Consider the following 19,872-nt stretch of genomic DNA (forward strand, 5'->3'; position numbering starts at 1 on the left):
TGTTAAAATGATTAAGTTCTAAAATTAAATTTATATAATATACCTGATTCTGAATTTCATTACCAATGGTCATTCTCCCTTTATTGTTTTTTTCTGATTCATTCTTTAAAACCCATTATTTTGCTGTTGAGAGTCTGACAATGAATCCCCTAGTCAATTATTGGTATTAGATTTTTTTTTCTTCCCAGTCATCGTACCAGAAAGAAAGCTGAATGCTCCTTCCAGTCAGCTAAGTGAGAGATTTTCACTTTGTTCTAAAATCAATACAAGTACATTGTACTTGACTTTTCATTACAGGACTTTTCACCACTTTCATGTCTGGTAAATGTCTGTATATGTACTTTAGCTCCATTTTGTTTGTATGACTTTAGACAAGTTGAGACCAATATTCTTGTTGGTTTGGATATACATCATAATAGCTTTTACTGTGGAACATCTAAGAATGGATTGGTAAAGCTCAAGTATTTGATCTTTTCTTTTGTATTTGACATTTTTGGTTTTTATAAATATATGGATTGAAATGAATTGAAAAAACCAAAAGTAACCATTAAAATAGTTTTTAATTAAATAAATACATGTAACAAATACAATTATAATTACCGTCTGTACCACATTAAAGCAATGAAAATCACCGTATACAAAAAGAATGTTCGACTATAACAGAAAAGATCCAGGCACACTAAACACAAATAAAAAAAGCTTACACGTTTTAGTATTTAGCACATATGAGAAGCTATTGAAAATATAATGCAAAAACAAAACACGAATTACTAAACATCAAAATTGTAATTTACTTTATTAAAAAAATATAGCGTCTAATATAAAAATAATTTTCATCTCGGTATCGTACATTATAATTTTCAAAACTAATGTAACAGTCTTGTAATTGTGTGTAAAAGACAGTTGTACAAACTAGCGTATAGTCCATTAGATATATGGGTAAATGAAAAGTAAAACTTCAAAATTAATGCTATAAAAATGCCGACTACTTACAAATGTTTGCTTAAAACTGGGTATAATATAACATCATCATGTTTAACTCTCTTTGGTGGTCCGAGATGGAAATATTAAGACACGGCTCGGCTGTTTACACGGGTTCTTGACAATCTTTCATTGGACTTGAGTGTTCTTGCAACTAAATTTAAATTTACCAAGGGTAGCCTCTTGATTAAATTCGCTTCAACTATAGGATCTTTGCAAAATCATAAATTATATTTTAAATGGTTCTTCGCTTGAACCACTGAAATGATTTATTGTAGACTTAGGTATTTGGATCAACTATGGATTTTTTTTTTTACCAAAATAAAGAATTTAAAATACTTCCTAAGGTTTTGCCTTTAAAGGGCATTTAATTTACCAAACGTGTAAACCAATTTGACCTGAGTTTAAACATTTTTTTCAAATTCGATTTTTATATTACAAATGGTATTTTCTTTAATAATTAATATCAGTTCTTGATTGTTAATTTACTTAAATATTGGCTCACGTCTTTTATTTTTAGCGTGTGATCTTAGTTGTAAAAAAACTCTTATTTTGCTCTTAGTTAGGGATTACCATAGATTGATTTCTTTGACGATTAAATGAACTATTACTTGAAGCTGATCCCATTTTGTTTTCAATTAAGAGCACTTTTGTTGGTTTACATCTAAGTTGCGGTGAAGGGGCTGGAATGATCAATTCTTATTTTAAGTAATGAGGCAAACATTTTAAAACAGTTTTTGTTCTCAACTTAGAACGTGAGAATGAACAGCAGATCAATCTTTTAGAAAATTGGAGTAGTTTATTAAAATTATACCTTTCCCCATTGATCAGGAGAGTTTTTTTTTCTATGCTTGAAAATTAGAAAGAATAAATCAAATTGATACTAATGATATGTTTTAAAAAGTTGAATTTAATAACTTTAAATAAATTTAGCAAAAGTTGGCAGAAAATCTATGATCCAACACTAGACTATTCATTTCTTTAATTCCAGGTAAGCATCAAAATAAAAATAAAAAATTAGAAACTTTTTGATCACAGAAGAGTGAAAGTTAAGATAATTAAGGTTTTTGGTTAAAATGTTTGACTTTGACTAAGTTAACATTTTTAAGTGCCCCTTCACCAATTGAGAGATATAGTTTATTTTTAGGATATTATACTCTACATTCTTTATTGTATAATACAATCTAAAAGTATATTCCATAGAAAAATATTGATCCGGATCACACTATGAGGCTATCACAGAACGTACAATTACACCATACAAAATCTCATCTCGCGGCAACTGATTTTAAATATTAAATAGCGTTTCTAACATATATACAATAGGTCTTACATATATAGTTTACAACCATGGCAATAATTTAAACAGTTTAAAGAAGAATTTGCATACAAATAACAAATTAACACTACAAATATAAATACAAAACAGATACAAATCAAATTGAGATATTTACAAAACATTAATACATAAAGTACACTTTCATTTCCGACTGGAAAATATTAATTCTTAGAAATAATTAAATACTGTACATTTGTTAAAAAAATAAAAAATAGAGTCTTAAGTAATCAATAAATAATAAAACACTGGAAATCATATAGGAGAGAGAAACATAATTAATTAACAGTAATAGTAGTATGAGGAGCGGGTTTCTTCCTCGATAAGATGCTCTTGAGATTTGCGACCTCGGATGCTAACCTGGCGACCTCAGACTTGAGGTGTGAGTCGTCCGGAGACTCGGTGGATGGAGGTGTGGTGTTAGGTCGGCCCCACTCGGCTCCTAGAGAGATACCGGAGTCTCTCTCATCGCTACTGCCCTCTGCGTCCCAAGGCGGACTGGCGCGGGACCCTGGCTCCTGCTTGATGTTCTGCAGGGAGAGCAGAGCCGTCGCTGCCACGTCCTTGTCTCCTAGATGACTCTTGTGGCGCAGTTTGTGTGGAAGACTGTTGTTGGGTGCCATCAGTTGCATTGGTACGCAGCCTTCGTCTCCGCTACCACTGGATAGTTCGTAAGGTGAGGACGTTCGGCTCCTACTCCTGCTCAGATTCAACACGCTGTTGCCAGCGGCTTCCAATGCAGGTGGATGAAGGGGTGGCAGTACTGGGTGGAACGGGTATGGGTACGGCTCTGGCTCGTTATAACTATCTTGTTCGTGCATTTCACGTTGGAAGATGAGTCCGTGAGTTGGTGGCGTATGCGTGTTGACTGGTCTGTGTATGACGGGGGTGGGGATGGGGTTCGGGTCTGGAGGGTACATTAGGGGCCCAGTTGTCGGGGGGCAGCCGGCCAACTTAGCTCGCTTGGCGATATTCAATACTTGTTCGTTTGTCGGCAAAGTCGCCATGACTTGTTCCACACTGACCACATTCTCTCCGTTTATTCCAAACTTATCTTTTATAGCCGCTAACTGAGCTTTGAGAAGATGGTTTTCTTTGCTCAACTCGACTACTCTCTGCTCTAAGATCATATCGTTAAACCTCCTCTTTTCTCTGGAACGTTTGGCAGCCTCGTTGTTTCTTCTTCTCCTGTCCCAGTAGCTCTCGTCTTTCTTATTGTCGGGTATGAATTCCCGCTGTTTCCTTTGGGAGAAAAGCTCCTTCCTCTGAAGTTGTGAGGCGATGTCGAAGCCTGCTGGGTAGTTGGTCTCCGTACTGTTATTGTCATGGTCCGTGTTGAAGAGGTGATCTGCAGAGCAGTACTGGTTGGAGGGTTGGGACGTCTGCAGACTCCCGGAGCTGCTGTTGCTGTTGCTACTATGGCTCCCTGGAGCACTGTGACTGTATGGTGTTTCCCCGTTGATGGGTGACCCACTCTGTCGAGTGATGAACTCTGCCACCATCATTTGATATCAGACCATCTGCAACAAAACAAATTATATTAAAACTCACTGAACTTATAATATGTATGACATTTGACTAAATCAATCCCAAAAGGAGTTAATAATTCGTGAATAACCATGCAAACTATTTATCAAACAATTAGGCACAAAGAAAATACAACATGAGGAATTGCCCAGTGTTTTAGTAAACCCTATTGCATGGAAGCTGGAATCAGCAATTTGGATTATACTATATATTGTCTGTGAAGTGTAAAATGTTTAGTAAACAAACAAACAAAGTTATTTATTTTATTTGCAAGCTTAACAACTATTTCTATAACGAAAAAGGAATACCATATGGAGCATTTTCAAATTGCATTAGCCCATAAGTCTTAGGAAAGACAAATTTATGGGTTTCTAATTTTGATATTGAAACACCTAAAAAAAATTTATTCAGATATCCCATTTTAAATAGTAATAATATGTGTGTTTACTGATGATGCAAGAAGAGTGCTGAAGGCTATATCAACTGAATGGTTGTGATTTGCAGACAAGAACTGAAAAAGGTTGTCAAGTCATAATTAGTCTATAATAAGTACAAATTAATAAGTTTGCAATTTAAAAAAATATAAATAACACGAATATTCCAGATGTGTACAGTGTACAAGTCGGATTATCGAGTGCTAACTATAGAAATGTAATGGTTTAGGATAAAGTAAGGATAATTAGTTAACCGTACGTCAGTGTCAGTTGCGGCAACGTGAACCCAAGTGGTCCCTCACGCGGCAGACCCTGTACTCGGTCACGTGTATTGTCCACGTGAGTCGAGCGCGCAGTCGCTGGGACGCACGCGGCCGAGCCACATGTCTGCCGCAAGACGTCGACGACCGCACCGCACCTCAACCGCCCCGCCGCGCACTGTCCGCTGCGGTTATGCAACAGCGCTCGCAACGTGAGCACACACCACACACCCTCCCCCGCAACAACTTATCTCTTATGCAAACCGGCCGTAACACTCATTGTCTCCCACAACGTGACGACTGAGATTGGGGGGAAATAACGCAGGGATTTCTTATTGGGACTCGTTGTGTGACTTTTACTTTAGTTTTTATACAATTATAGTTTAGCAAGACATAGTAGACTATATTTAGATTATCTGGTGAAGATTTAGCATATTTATGTTTATTTCCATAGTGAGTTGACGGCTTTACCTTGTCAAGTGAGTTTTGAGAAATCAAATTAAAAATATCAATATACTGTATATGAAAAAATATGTGTGACTTTAGTGTTATGAACACTTGATGCTCTTAGCTTTACTATTGTTTATCTAATAAAACAAGATCGTCTATCGACCAAATCAACGTGATAAAAGCGCGTTTTACAAACTATAGTGGTATTATAAATGGAAAATAATAAGAAGTCCTGAACCTGAGGAGATTCAGTGTAAAGATTTATTTAAAGCTCAGACAAGGGCAAGGGAACAAAGATTTGTTACTCTGATGCTATATATAGTCGTCACTGAGGAAGTACATCAGAGGTGACAGTGATCCCATGTGTGTCGTTATAGGACACCATCTTTATAAAGATGGAATGATGTGGCAAAGATAGTCCCTACTGTAACCATTGTCACCCTGAAGGATTATTACCTACTGTGAAAATGCGACAAAGATTATCTCTGTATCTGTATCTAACGCACAATTATATCAGCACTTCAATGATAAAAGGCGACAAAGAGTCTGTAATGCACAATAGTATCAGCACTTCAATGATAAAAGGCGACAAAGTGTCTGTAATGCACAATAGTATCAGCACTTCAGTGATAAAAGGCGACAAAGAGTCTGTAATGCACAATAGTATCAGCACTTCAGTGATAAAAGGCGACAAAGTGTCTGTAATGCACAATAGTATCAGCACTTCAGTGATAAAAGGCGACAAAGAGTCTGTAATGCACAATAGTATCAGCACTTCAATGTAAGAAGGTGATAAAACTGTAAAGCATCAGTCACGTCACCACTTCAATGAAAAAATTGGAGATGAGTCGCTAATGTACAAGTCATATCACCACTTCAGTATCAAGGTACAGTATACTCAAAACTAGATAACTAAATTACGTGATAGCTACAGTAAGTTCTAAGCTCACACCATAAGGTCCTTGTTAAATACGACTAATCTGAAAAACAATTATATTTCCAAATGTGGGTCAACATTATTTCGATCTTTACGTGACTATAGGGCAAAGCAAATATGAATCAACTGTGTAGAGAAGACACCAAGACACGATAATTTTGTTGATCCGTTACTCCCAAACAGAACAACGACAGGTAGGTAACGAACGTCCAGGTGCTCGGGTGCCCAGGTTCAGATGTTCAATGTTCACATACAGACAGATCTTTATACAGTCTGGTTGCTGGTACAATCCTCGCACCCGAGCCTGCAGCGTCGAAAGGCATTGACCTTCCCTTCCCCCACCGATCACCGACACGGTCGTCCGTTCTGGTCTTGTTGTTTCTCTGCGATTTCATGATCTGTTGTAAGCCATTATCCAAGCCGATCCGAAATTCCTCGAAGAATAATCCGAGTTTAACGCGGTTAGAGTGAATATTGTAACTTGGCAATTTTTATTGGATGGAAAATGGGCCAGGAATGTTTTTCTTGAATTAATCTTGGATTGTCCCATATTGATTATTTTTTACATACCTCGCCTAACCTGACTGAATGAAGTTATTTGACCCTCCTTGTTTAATGACCGGCTCAATTTTGGGAAAGTCTGAGTTTTTTAATTTTTCGAAATCGGATTAAGCTGCCCTTGATTGTTGGGCTTTTAAATGGTCTTTGCTAAATAAACAGCTTGGCTGTCTAAACTAAGTGGTTATATTTGATACCCAAATTTACACAAATCTTGTAAGGTTGTATAAACCTTTATAAATCCACGTAGATCCGAGTATTTTCATATTGATCAAGCCCAGACAGGTCCGCGAAGGCAATTACTGAATTTAATTAAGTTTAGTTATCATTTTCTTGCGGGAAGAAACTATAGAAGACACATAACAAATACCGTCCTACTCGTTTGGACATTGTTTCTAAGGTCTAATTTGACTAAGTTTTTTGGAGTTAAAATACATACAAAAAATTTTAAATAAATTAAAATATTTAAAAATCCGGAACTGAAGCTATGTAAAATGTATAGCATGTGCACAGCACATCACCAAATACTCAAATGTAATAGAAATTTTCAAACTCGCTGAAGTGAGTCGCAAAATATAAAACTAGTGGAGGAAAACAATGCCAATGTATACGTTTAGTATCCTCGGGAGATGATGTAACCTTATCGAACGGCGAGTCCGTTTTGAGGCCAATGCTAGTAGGAAATGTCGGGATAAAATAGGTTAGTGACGAATATAAAGTGGTCGTGCCTTGGCGTTTGCCATAACAGGGAGAGGTTCGCCCTGAAGTGGCCTAGAGATGGCGCGGAAGTATCGGGTCCGAGGTTGGTTCCGGATACTCACACACACACGCGCAAAACATGCGTCTTGTGGGGAACTGAATACAAATATACACACACGTTGTTGTGGAGATTTGGTTTAACACAAGTATATGTTGTGAGGATTTTGGGACACAAAGACGTTACTTGGATAGGACACATATGCGTTGGGAGAAGTTGGATACACGTATATAACGTCAAACGTATTAGTATTTTGGAACTTGATTAAATAAGTTTAAAATTAAATTAAACGAGGAATAGATCCGTAAGATAACAACATACGTTCTGAATGTATACACATATCTACAAACTGTAGGGGATGGATCGCAGACCGTATAATAAATGTACCAAAACCATAAAACAAAACAAACACACGAGGATGTCTAGTCACCACGTCCAATAGATTAGTTTATTTTTGTACGACGCTGACGCATAATTATGCGAATTTTAAGATGAAGATGAATGCAGGATGCTTTGCTTCTGGCTAAGATGAGCTGGTCCTCTAGCAAAGACCATTTAAAATATCAGGGCCAAGTTTTGAACCACAAAAAACTACTGCCTTTCTCAGGATCGAACTGGTAACCTGATTAGATTAATCGACCGAAGACGAAAGGAAGATATGATTTTCTGTTGTGTTCCTCCAGATAATTTTAAGTCGACCACACCACCGCAGGGGGGGGGTGGAAGTTTGATTTTTATATGTTATGTTACATCACGTACTCCACTGTAAAATCGACATCTCAGAAGTCAAATATGTGGCGAGTTGTTCGCAAACCATGTGGTAATTCATCAACATTCAAAGTGAAAATCTTAATAAAACACACACGGGGGTCACCCAAGGTGGATGTGTAAAGTCAACTTTCAGGGATGCATGAAATACTAACACCATAAAGTGACGTTTTTGTCCCAAAACGTACCAGTGGCTACTTTACCACACAATGTACATTGCACACGTCCCATACAGATACAGCAAGCAACGAGCTCGGCGACATTGCAACACATGGCAATGACTTAACATGCAATATGACCCTGAAGGATCTGACGACTGACTGTAAAAATGCGGCGTTGCCAATTCGTTACCAGCAAAACAGTCGCAGCGAATCATGGTTCGAATCGTGGTTCAAGTGGTCGTATACCATTAAAGGATATCACGAATTAGTGGACCTCAAAAATTGTTTTAGCGATTGATCTAATAGATATTTCAATTGTTAATTAATTGTGGACTCTGCATTTGCATGCTTTTCATGAAAATTTAAGATTATTGTTCAACCGATTATTAGGTCAAATAATAACCATTTACCACATACTGGTTGGATGGTCTGAAATCGATAAAATTGTCGAAAATAATATTTCGAGCGGTTAAATAAACAAAAAAATACCGGACAGCTGTTTAACGCGCATATGTGGAAGAGCCAGAAAGCATTTTTCAAGTTATGCAACACCTAAATAAGCTATCATTGTTTAATTAATTACATAATCGTTCTTAAATTATGTTTGACTATTTTGGCAGTGCCGAACATTCGTTTAACACGTGTAGGCTTATCATATGTCATGATTAAAACTTTAAAACATACACTTGAATAAAGCTTGTTTGTGCTAGTTAATTTCTTTAAATTTGTATTTTTTTTTTGCGAAACTAGCGCACCTACATTTTTAACACAAATAAACAATTCATAACGCCACAACCATTAAGTGGACCATATTTGTAATTACAACCAGTTTTAATAATAAAAATACTACACAATACAACTATTAACACAGGATAACGAATCCATAATCTGTACTATTAAGTTCTCAAATAAATTATAGAACGTGAATGGGCTGTTTTAAACTGTTTTTGCTAAGTATTGACCCTGTATAGATTTGTATTTATTTCGTATGACTAGTCAAGTTGCACTTGTATTTTAATTTACTGTACAATCGGATTTTGAGAAACTTCTATCCAGCAAGAGACTTACAGTATAATAGTTAAACGAGTCGTTAACACGTGGGTCTTCCGTTAATGAGAATTCTAACTGTTGTAGATGGCATTCCTGAAGCTAATTAACAAATTCATTTATTTTATTAGTGGAAGAATTAAGCGTACTAAGAAAAAAGACTTTCATAACCACAGAAAACATACTACTCATAACCAACGTATCGAAAAATCGGATATGAAAATTCAATAGTTTCGTGTATACAGACCGGGGTTAACTTACCCGAAATGCACACAATCAAGTCGTACATTTTTCAATTGTTTAATGGTGAAACGATAAAAAAAATTCATATTTGTGTGCGATCTAACGATGAATGATCCAACTCGACATTGCATTAGCAGAAGTTTAGTACGAATTAACTGCTCTGAACAATCAAACACACTCTTGCTAACCTAGTTTCTTCTCGGACAGTTAAGTTCGGCAATGAATTCGTTACGAGTTACGACACAAGGGCCAGTGGCCAGTGGGAGGAAGCGGTAGGCTGTGGGTGTGTAGGTCACTAACGGTCAAGAATACAGACCTGTTCTGCGCCACCCTACATCTCATGGGAAACTACACCCCCACCCTTAACACCCTCAACTGTTAACTGACAACTCTAAGTAGGTAATTGGAGTTATATTGTGCTACAAACTGCTCAAATCACACATAAGGTTGGTATTTGGTTGCTAGAAGTACTGTGTATTATTTAAACGCAGCCCAAATTGAAATTACAAGTGCCGTAAATAAATAAATAAAAATAAGCTCATATGCTGGTACTGTATCCCTGATTTCTTTCCTTCATTCCCAATATGCTAACATAAATTGTTGCATAGTTATCTATGAATTAAGTGTTATTTGGAGTTAATTGTGAATACGACTCTACATCGTATTTTTTGCAAATAAATTGTTGGTTTGATGCGGAGATATGTTTGAAATTAAGTTTCCATGTGTGATAACATCACCTAAAAATCATTCATAGAGTTGTCAAAAATATAAGGATATTTGGATCTGTAGAAACACAAAAAAAACGTAAATCGTAGACATACAATTCATACTCTATGTGAGCTTGTGAAACACCACGTTGAATCATATTTACAATATATTCTCACACTAAAACTCATAGATATATGCAACAATGCATATTATCTGATCGGCAACAAAGTAAAGAAAACACGGGGAAACTCGAATACTGTACCAACATATAAGTTGGTTTTGTTGTTAAAATTGTATTGCGTAGCTGTTATTATGTGGGTTGTGTTTAAGTCCTCTGTATTTGTGAATATAATTTAATTGGGGTACTATAGCTTTGGCGTCTATGGAATACGTATTTTTCTCTTGTTTTTACATTATTGCCATTAACGTGTTTTATGAGTGTTCAAACAATCGTATTGTTACTAACGCCAATCAGCATAATAATTTTATATCTTTAAGAGTAACCGACAACCGTGACTTTCTATGGAATCATTCCCTTTGGGATCACAATGCACATGCAAATGGAAATTTATTTCATCTGACGGTACTGTATTCCGTAAATAGAGCGAGTATATTTGTCGGTTGTGCCAATCGTTTTTGAACTGGTGAAATGGCCAAGTCCACCGTAATCTAACATTCAATAAACAGACAAATAATTTAAATTTCATTAAAATGTATTTACGTTTGTCTTCAGTAGTGAGGGATAAGATGGCTGAAGAGTAAAGTGGTGCAATGAGATCATCAGCCGTAAATCTATGTAAACTCTAGAAGAGTGGAGTTAGTTGATGTGGTTCTGTATTTGGTTTGGTGGAAGGCTCGCCTCTGGATGTATCAAAGAAATGGACACACAGTTTAAACTCTAGGAGACTTAGAAGATCATGGCTGTCCTGTAGTGACGTAATATAACAACACTAAACTCTAGGAGGGTGGATTATCTAAATTCCGGATAGATATTCCGCACACAAATCTATGATGATGTCGAATGTTGTGGAATTCTGTCTTCTAGTGACATCAAATAACAAAACTGTTTAAACTCTAGGAGAGTGAAGTTAGACGACTCTAGGAGAGAGGAGCTAGATGTGCGTTGAGGAAGCCTGTTCTCAAGTGACGTCAGATGAAAGCACCGTTTAAAATCTAGGATAGTGGAGCTAGATGATTTTGAGTGACGTGGAAGGTTGTCTTCTAGTGATGTCATAGGACAACACTGTATAAACTCTAGGAGAGCGGAGGAAGAAGATGTACTTAGTAGAAGAAGATGTAGTAAGTGGAAGACCTCCGGACAATCTCATCTCTCAAAGTCAATTCTAAACACATATCATTTTCAAATTTATCATATCGCATTTGTAATATATAAAAAAAGACGGAGAAAAGTGTCATGCTCATGCAGCATCGTGATAAAGGGGTACACATATTCCCCTAGTACAACCAACAAAACTGTGATAGTCTAAAATAAGTGTTGCAAATTATCGAAGGAGTGTTAATTTTTGTATATCTTTGTTATTGAAATCAAATTGACATAGGTATCTACTCAAAGAGCAGTTCCACATTTACGTTGTGTTTTTAAGCTGTTAAACTCGACCTTCGGAGTCAGTGACCTCGGGATGCCGCAGTTATATAACGCTGACTGTGGCAGAGACACTGAGGCAGGCTCGAGGAGGAGGTGCTATGTGCTATGTAGCTGTAGAATGTCGGCCGCTGCTATGCTATGGCTGTGCTGGAGATATAACGGTCCGTGGTCAAGGCCTCGCGCTTACATCACATAGGGCTGTTGCGCCACACTCTACACTCAGTCAGCACTCAACACTACCACTCTACTCTCAACATGCTACACTCACACTATAGACCTCGCAAAATAAAACCTGCCAATTCCGTACCGCAATTTGAGAAGCATTTTTTTATCGGAGCATATATATCCCCTAGCGAATTGTCAAGATTACATTTGTCACACTATGAGAGCTTCTTTCTCGACGTCTCATTACCCATTTACTTTCCGATACTGAATTAGATATCTCATATAAGTTGGAGAAGCGATAGCAGATTTTCTTTGTTCAAATAGAATGTGGTTGAAAGAGCCTCTCTATGTAGTAAATGATGCAATACTTTACAAGTTGGCCTTATAAAAAATAAATCACCTTACAGGGTGTAAGAATACTGTATAAATGGATTTAAGGAACAATCATTCGTGTGGTAGGGTCAAATAAAGCACCGAGAAGTAAGGACCAAATTTCATAACTATTTGTTTCTTTGTTTTCGTCGGCATATAGTATTATTCAGCAAACTAAAAACTGACTCACAAAAACAATACTAATTGTGCCAACCATCCCCAACTTCGCATGAGGAAAATTGATATTTTTCAGACGAGTCTCACACATTTAATGGATGAGCACACAACAATTCTAAGAAAATTCGTATGATATCGTTTAATTGGAGTCTTTCACTGGATCATTATTCTTTTCGTCTTCCAATTTAATTGGTTATTTGAAACTGTGAAAAATTATACAAGAGACTAATCAATTATGTTTTGGCGATACGATTAGGAAGGGAAATCCAAATCACCTAATTATATTTATTATCAAAGCCATAATTTAACACTATCCTAGCAGCTTAGCTTACAATCGACCATATTTTACTACAGTGCTCTCATAAACATTTAATGCGCCAGTAAAACAAGTTATGTTCAAATAATGTTCGCGTTTATAGTGCTCCAAATGTTTTATATCCCAATCCACATTGTTTAGGTTTATTATGTGTTAACTGGTCTTTACTTCAAGTTAATTGGTTATTAAAGATGGTATGGGATAACAGCTAATACTAGTAAACATATTGGTAATATAACAACAATGCTGAAAAATCAAAGAAATCAGCTGATCTAATATTAAGTAATAAATATTTTGCGTTTGGCTGGTAAAACCAACAGAACTGGTTAACTACAAAAACGAATTGTCCAGGTGATCTTGACAAAGGCCTTGAAGATGTCGACCAGTTTAAAATACAGTACTTCCTGAATATAGGAATATTCCGAGTCCCTGAATTTCGACACAACACTGTTTATCAGTATTTCAGTAAATTAAAAACAACCATTTTCGAGCTACATTGAACGAGTCTACCAGTTAGCTTTCCTATGAAATTTAGATTTGTGTTTATACATTGGTAGGTAACACTTTTTAAGTGCCATTCTCTATCAATCACAACAAATATTGATATTCTGATTCCTAATCTGAATCAAGGTTTGAATCGGGTTTAATTTAATAGTCCCTTTACTCTATGTTTGAGGAATGGAGAGTATTTATGGTTAATGGACGTAGAGTATTTATGATTGATACATATAAAATTATTATTTTTTATCGATAACATGTTTAAACTCAATGTAAATTCCATTTCAAATTGTTACCGCAGTATCCATCAATAGTAATATGCAACAATGAAATGTATATTTTAATCGAAAATAAGTTGTCCAACAAAAACGAACTTTGAACAGGTTTTAAATCATATTCCAAAATCACGACAACGAAAACGCTGGTAATGACAAGGCTTTTTCAAAATTAAAGAATAAGCAAGTCCCTGACATTAGTTTATGGTTTGCACAAAGTACGATCTGCATTGCCGACACCCAACAATGGGAATGGTTTAAAGTACGATCTGCATTGCCGAGACCCAACAATGGGAATGGTTTGAGACTCGCTGCCGGTAGGTAGCAGCACCGCCACCTTGTATATTCAAGACTTTCCGATGACTAGAGAGTTACATAGAATTATTGAGTAAACAGTAAGAATATCACTTTGTTGAACATTCAGTTCGTTGAACTGACTCCGCGCTTGCTTGAACCGCCGTTGTCAGCGCGCTCGACTATTAACTACCTTACAATAGTTTGATTTATATTGATGGTTTTAATTTGAGCAATTAAATTACTATGGACATTTTGAGATATGATGAATCCTATATCCAAATTTTTGCTAATTTTACCACGAGAAAAGTTTTAAATCACTTTTGGATGGTTGTAACTTGATTCAATTGAATTATCATTGCTATATAATCAGCTGGTTTAATCATGACTATCTACAATGTTGTATCCTATTTCCAGTGTATATATATATATATATATATATATATATATATATATATAGTATAGTCGATTAGCCAGAATAGCCATCACGTTGTTAATACAATCATCAACAACACTCATCATTATTAATGTCTTTACATGGGTGTACAGTAGTTTGAAATAATAGATTATTGCATTATTGTGTCTAATACGGATTGTACATAGAATTAATAAACTACTACAAGCAACAAGATTCCGACGAGCTTTTGAACTTTAGCTTAGTCAACTAGACGCAAAATATGCTCAGCTTTTCTCCTCTGCAGATGCAAAACAACAAAATTAGCTGAGTCAAATAATCGGCCGTAACACGATCCAATACTTCCCCGTGAGTCACGGGTTTCCAACTACATTGAACTATAAATGTAGATTTGTATCAATCAACTCATTCTGCGTCTAGTATAGCTTCCAGGAAAAATTATTATTAACAAACAAAATAAATAATACTTTGGTACATTTACTTTATATACTCACAAACTATTTCCATGACAACCGGCGAAAAGGGTCGAACTCAACGCCCAAATAAGTAAAAGGACAAGTTTAAATAATTACGTCTTAACAGAACGTTTTTAACAAACTGAATAGTTTGGATACTGATATACTTAAACCGATCATGTAAGTAAGAAGTACACAATCAATTAACTATTGCGATAAAGGACTGGAAGCTACAACTGTACGAGATATAGGGGAGCGCTCTTCACTCATCAGACGAAGGAGAAGGACGAAGATCCTGCGTAAGTGGGTCTCCTGAACTCAACCGGACGTGGATGTGGGATGACCCCCCTCCTGCTCCCCCAGAAATAAGGCCAGATCTCTCACCGAGTCCGAGTTACAACGTTACCGTAACAGCATAACCCTCCTTTCCCTACAAAAACTAGGTCAAAATTCGCACCGTGCAATGGTTACCTACATTATGTAGGTTGGTTACCTCTTTATTCTCTAAAACGTCTTCCTTATACATTTACGAGGTTACCATTCAAAGTGATGAATTGCCCTTAAGTTAAGATTCCTGCCCATTTTTTACATTCGAAGTTTCTTTTTCTGGATATTAACGCTTTTATGCCAGCCAACTGTGCAGAAAATTTAGCTTCTATATAAATTATTAATACTCCTTGATTTCGACGTAGAGAAATATCGCACGATGGATATAATCTGCCTGTATAAACGTGTACCGGTACAGTATTTATAATAGGGTGAAAGAGTAAAAAAGGATCTTAATAGAGAAAACTGTTTCTGACATAGCTTTTCACAGTTATTTAAATATGTTGTACATCCCAATATGCATTGTTCTCAGTGGCGTGAAAGGGGGCACGTCGGTAAATATCAAAACAACACACAATCACTAAACGAAACATGCATTTAAACACCTCTAATAACTTACAGTAAAACATACTACATAGAACTTAGACAAGCCTCTTCCGACTCATAAAAATCAAAACACTGACACAAACACAATAGGTTGGATAGACAGCAAAGCACGCGAAACAACAGAGCTATTTTGAAAATATTTGAGTGAAGGACATCGCTGCAAGACCAGAACATTTACTCTGAGCGATGACGCAACGGTTACTCAACAGTACAGCCGAGTCATTCAAAGGGACCAATCTTGTATTTTCCTTCGATGACTCGAACCCTAACCCTCACATTGAAACGATGTAATAAGTCATTACGGATGTGTTATGTTATCCAACTCTCTCGGAAGAGACTTATCTCAGTTCTATTCTTGACAGAATTACATAATCTCTGAGGAGATAACAGCTGATTCACGTGGCCAGCTCACGTGTTCTGACACTAGACATAATGCAACCTAATAACTATGATGGCGATAACAAAATGTTTTAACTTTTTGTAAATATTTTTTTATTGTTTATATGCTGGTGTAGAAAATGTGTATACGAGAATTTAATTTTTATTAAAGAGTGATGAAAATCCTATTTTTATAAAAAAATTGTTTAATTTAAAAATATGTAGTGAAAATTTTTAAAAATCAAATTGATATTTTTTATAGTAATATTTATCAGAATAAAAACATTTTTCGAAAATTTTAGTGTTTGAGGAAAAACTTTATAAAATATTTCAACGCACGAACAAAAAGTTTATAGGTAATAAAGTTGAACTACAATTGTGTATAAAGTATTAATTTTCATAATGTTCTCCTATCAGAAACTAAACATTTTCTAAACATAAACAATTAAGACATCAAAGTGTCAAAATCTGAGAACACCGAGGACCACTTAAAAAATTAGCATTTAAGCTACAATAAAATAAAATATTTACCAGAATCGTATCCAAGAAATAAACCACAACTGCGTTGTCAAAGTAACACATGCACTACACTAGCACTGGACTGAAGTAATCGGTGTACGTACAGTCGCACTTACAGAACTGAACTGAGTGTAGTCGGCGCTTCGGCTCTAGCAGGTAACGGAGCGGGGCTAGATGGCGTCATCCAATGTCAGCAAGGGGGGGCGGGGGACAGTGGTGGGGGGGATCAACACCCTCTGACTCACTAATCATCGCACCTTTAGGTCACTTTGGCCTTATGTAATGTGGCAACTTTATTTTGACTTCATAATTAACCTTGGATGTTACCCGGCGCAGTGCAATCACGTTGATTTGCAAAGGTACCAATGAAATAATACTTTATCTAGTTTCGGTAGGTATTTGACATCTGACGCAATAATATTGTGGATTATGTTTGACTGGAGAATAATAGACATCTCTGCTCTACAATATTTGTAGCCGGGTCCGAATAAAAATCAATGTTACAATATAAAATACTGATTTATGTCCTTCACAAGCGTTGAACCGAGTCAACCCGAAAATACAGCTTCCTGTAAATATTATGTCATATCAGTATAAGCATCGAAAATTAAGGTGAAACACCTTTTGACATAATCACATGCTCTGTAAGTGGCTTATTAAAATAAAATCTATTTTATTCAAGAATTGGCTACAGCCAACCCAGATAAATAGAATGTTTACCCTCGTATCATCCACAAAGACGAATAGACGATTACTGTAATATATCCAGTGGCGAAACTTACAGTAACACCAGACCACAGAAACTGTGAACTCAGATGGTTCACACACTTTTTGGAAACTTCGGAATTTTTGTCGTCGAATATCTTGACGTCCAAAAATATTAACTACATTTAATTTTATTATTTCCGGATATTTTCAAAGCATGAACAATTGGATTCTCTACCAATTCATTGATTTAATTCTTAATTCTTTCTCTACATTTTTGGTATGAGACATAAAGGGGGCGCGGGAGAAATCGTATGGTGTAATCGGAAATCGTCAAAAACATTTATTGCAACCAATAAACTATAATACGTTCGGCACAAGTAAAAAATATACTTACTAAAAGCACAGACAACAGAAACCATTAAACATTAAAGTATTATATTGTCTGTGCTAAAAGTGTGAAATGTACAGAAAACTGTGTTAAAAACACCAGCTTACGCTTAAGGATAAAATATGTCAGTATGTAAAATCAATTAAATGAGCCTATGATGTTTTAAAATTATAGATAGCAAATTCTAAAGTGTTAAAATCATTCAGAACTGTTATACATAAACATATACAACATTGAACAAGTGTATTACACTATTATACGTTTCTCTCACAAATGCGCTGTTCTAAAAATCTTTGCCGAAAAATATTCGTTAATCTGAAACTATTATTTTCCTTAGGATTTCTAAAAAATTCCAATTAAGGAATTAACTTCACCCACCAATAGTAGTGAAGCTAAATACGTGAGTAAAACCTTTTTTTATTCTTCAATTTAATTTTGAAGTTTGAAAAACATCTTTTCTACAAGGAACCCCTATAAATTATCTTAATCCAATGACATAACACTCTTGCTATGATACCATGCACGTTTTCACACTCAGCTGTTTTCATTTAATGCTGTAAACATTGTTGTTATCAATTCTTACCTGTAATTGTTTAACAATGTTGTTATCTCTAAAACTACTTGAAGGTAATATAGGTGGGTGGAGTTCAAGTGTTTTTGTTTATCTAAGATATTTCCAGCCTTTTATCTCCCCATATGGGGTAATATGGGTCAATAGGGTGTATGGTTTGAATTTGTTACTTAAACAATTTTATTTGCGAGAATTTCCCATACGGGGAATACGCTATAAACATAGGTCTCCTGGGCAAATTATTCGTTATGATGTAAATCGAAAACAACTGTGTACCCTAACATTACTAATACATTTTCTTGAAGTTACATGTTTCTGAACTTATTACATTTTAAAACTTCAATAAACAGTAAATACCTATTTTTTTATATAATTTGATAGACTGATGAATTTTTTTATGAGACAAGATTTGAAATTAGTTGATTATTGATTATTTAATGGCAACAAATTGTCAAAAATGTGATAGGATTTGGTTATTTAAAATATGATTGGAATTATTTATTTACTTATTTATTTATTTTTGTTTTGTTTGATTTATTTCCTTTATTTTATGACATATTGTTCAGTTGAATACATTCTGTTTTCTTTGTTTAGGACTTTTAGAATTTTAATGTTATTTGTTAAGATTGTGTAATTAATTGTGGTTGGTTGAAAAGAGATGTTCAGCAAAATTTAAATTCATGGATGTTTTATTGTTACTTTTAAGAGCTGGTATGTACTCTTTACATCTAGATCAAAACGAACGGTTTGACTACAGTAATTTAGAATTTTTCTCAAATTTTCAGTCAATTTATTAGTTCATTTAGTTCAGGTAGTTAAGCATTTAGTGATATTTCGTACATATCTTAATAATCTATGAATAAATAAATAAAATTAAATTCTTTACAAACTTCTTTATAAACTTAGTATGATATAAATAAGTTTGATCAAAATATATCCATAAACAAGCAAAATAGACTTTATTTATTCGTCATATAAATAATCCGATCTTAAAATTAAAGTTTTTTAGAATGCTCTGTAATCATTAGGCGTAAAACAGCGTTGGAAAATAAATACACTTTTTTAGTTTGCTTGTTTATATTGTTTGATATTTGTATTAAATTTTGAAAATTAATCTATTTTATACTAATCTCTTAAATAAAGTATTTGAATTATTTAGTTTGGCTTGTTTAACATGATTTAATATTATTTAAAAATATCTGGGTTAAAAAGTAAAACATGCTAATTCACTAACCTAACCTGACTAAGCGTATGCATGAGTGATGAAGATGGTAAATGATCATGATTTCCTATAAAAGTTAAGTATTTGCGACATATTATGTTGGCAGAACTGTTCACATCACCTGTTGTTGTGTGCGTAAGTTTACTGCGACGCTACGTAACCTATATTGATCGGATGGAATTTACCATAGACCGATGGCCGGCCCACGTGCTGCCTTGTTGACCCAAAGACTTACAGATTCACGTGCCCGACCTCTTATTACATTATTTAATTTATCGATTATTTAACGCGATTGTAAGATGTTGGTTTAAATGTTAATATTGACTTCCCCGGACGCACGGTCTTGTACACGTGAGGGCTTGGTGTGGAACTTTACTGGCAACCCAGTGATCCGAGGTCAAAAACGTTTGGAG

At 35.3% G+C, this 19,872-nt stretch overlaps 1 protein-coding gene across 2 annotated transcripts; it reads right to left on the reverse strand.

The window, feature by feature from the left end:
• Positions 1–541: 541 nt before the first annotated feature.
• LOC128998467 (NFIL3 like protein-like) lies at positions 542–16,698 on the reverse strand. Of its 2 annotated transcripts, none has more exons than XM_054424600.1 (2): positions 16,583–16,698; positions 542–3,837 (listed from the first exon to the last, which is right to left on the reverse strand). In XM_054424600.1, the coding sequence occupies exon 2, from the start codon at positions 3,820–3,822 to the stop codon at positions 2,596–2,598; it is 1,227 nt and encodes a 408-aa protein (XP_054280575.1). In that variant the 5' UTR covers positions 3,823–3,837; positions 16,583–16,698; the 3' UTR covers positions 542–2,595. The 2 variants fall into 2 exon arrangements, with proteins under 2 accessions (XP_054280575.1, XP_054280576.1); XM_054424601.1 differs by lacking the exon at positions 16,583–16,698 and adding an exon at positions 14,780–14,879.
• Positions 16,699–19,872: the final 3,174 nt, after the last annotated feature.

This window comes from Macrosteles quadrilineatus, unplaced genomic scaffold (assembly GCF_028750875.1).
Source record: "Macrosteles quadrilineatus isolate MER2022 unplaced genomic scaffold, UCM_ALF_1.0 Scaffold_7__1_contigs__length_78375512, whole genome shotgun sequence".
NCBI classification, from domain to species: domain Eukaryota; kingdom Metazoa; phylum Arthropoda; class Insecta; order Hemiptera; family Cicadellidae; genus Macrosteles; species Macrosteles quadrilineatus.

Coding starts and splice junctions, on each gene's coding strand:
- LOC128998467 (XM_054424600.1), bottom strand. CDS start 3,822: ATGATGGTGGCAGAGTTCATCACTCGACAGAGTGGGTCACCCATCAAC.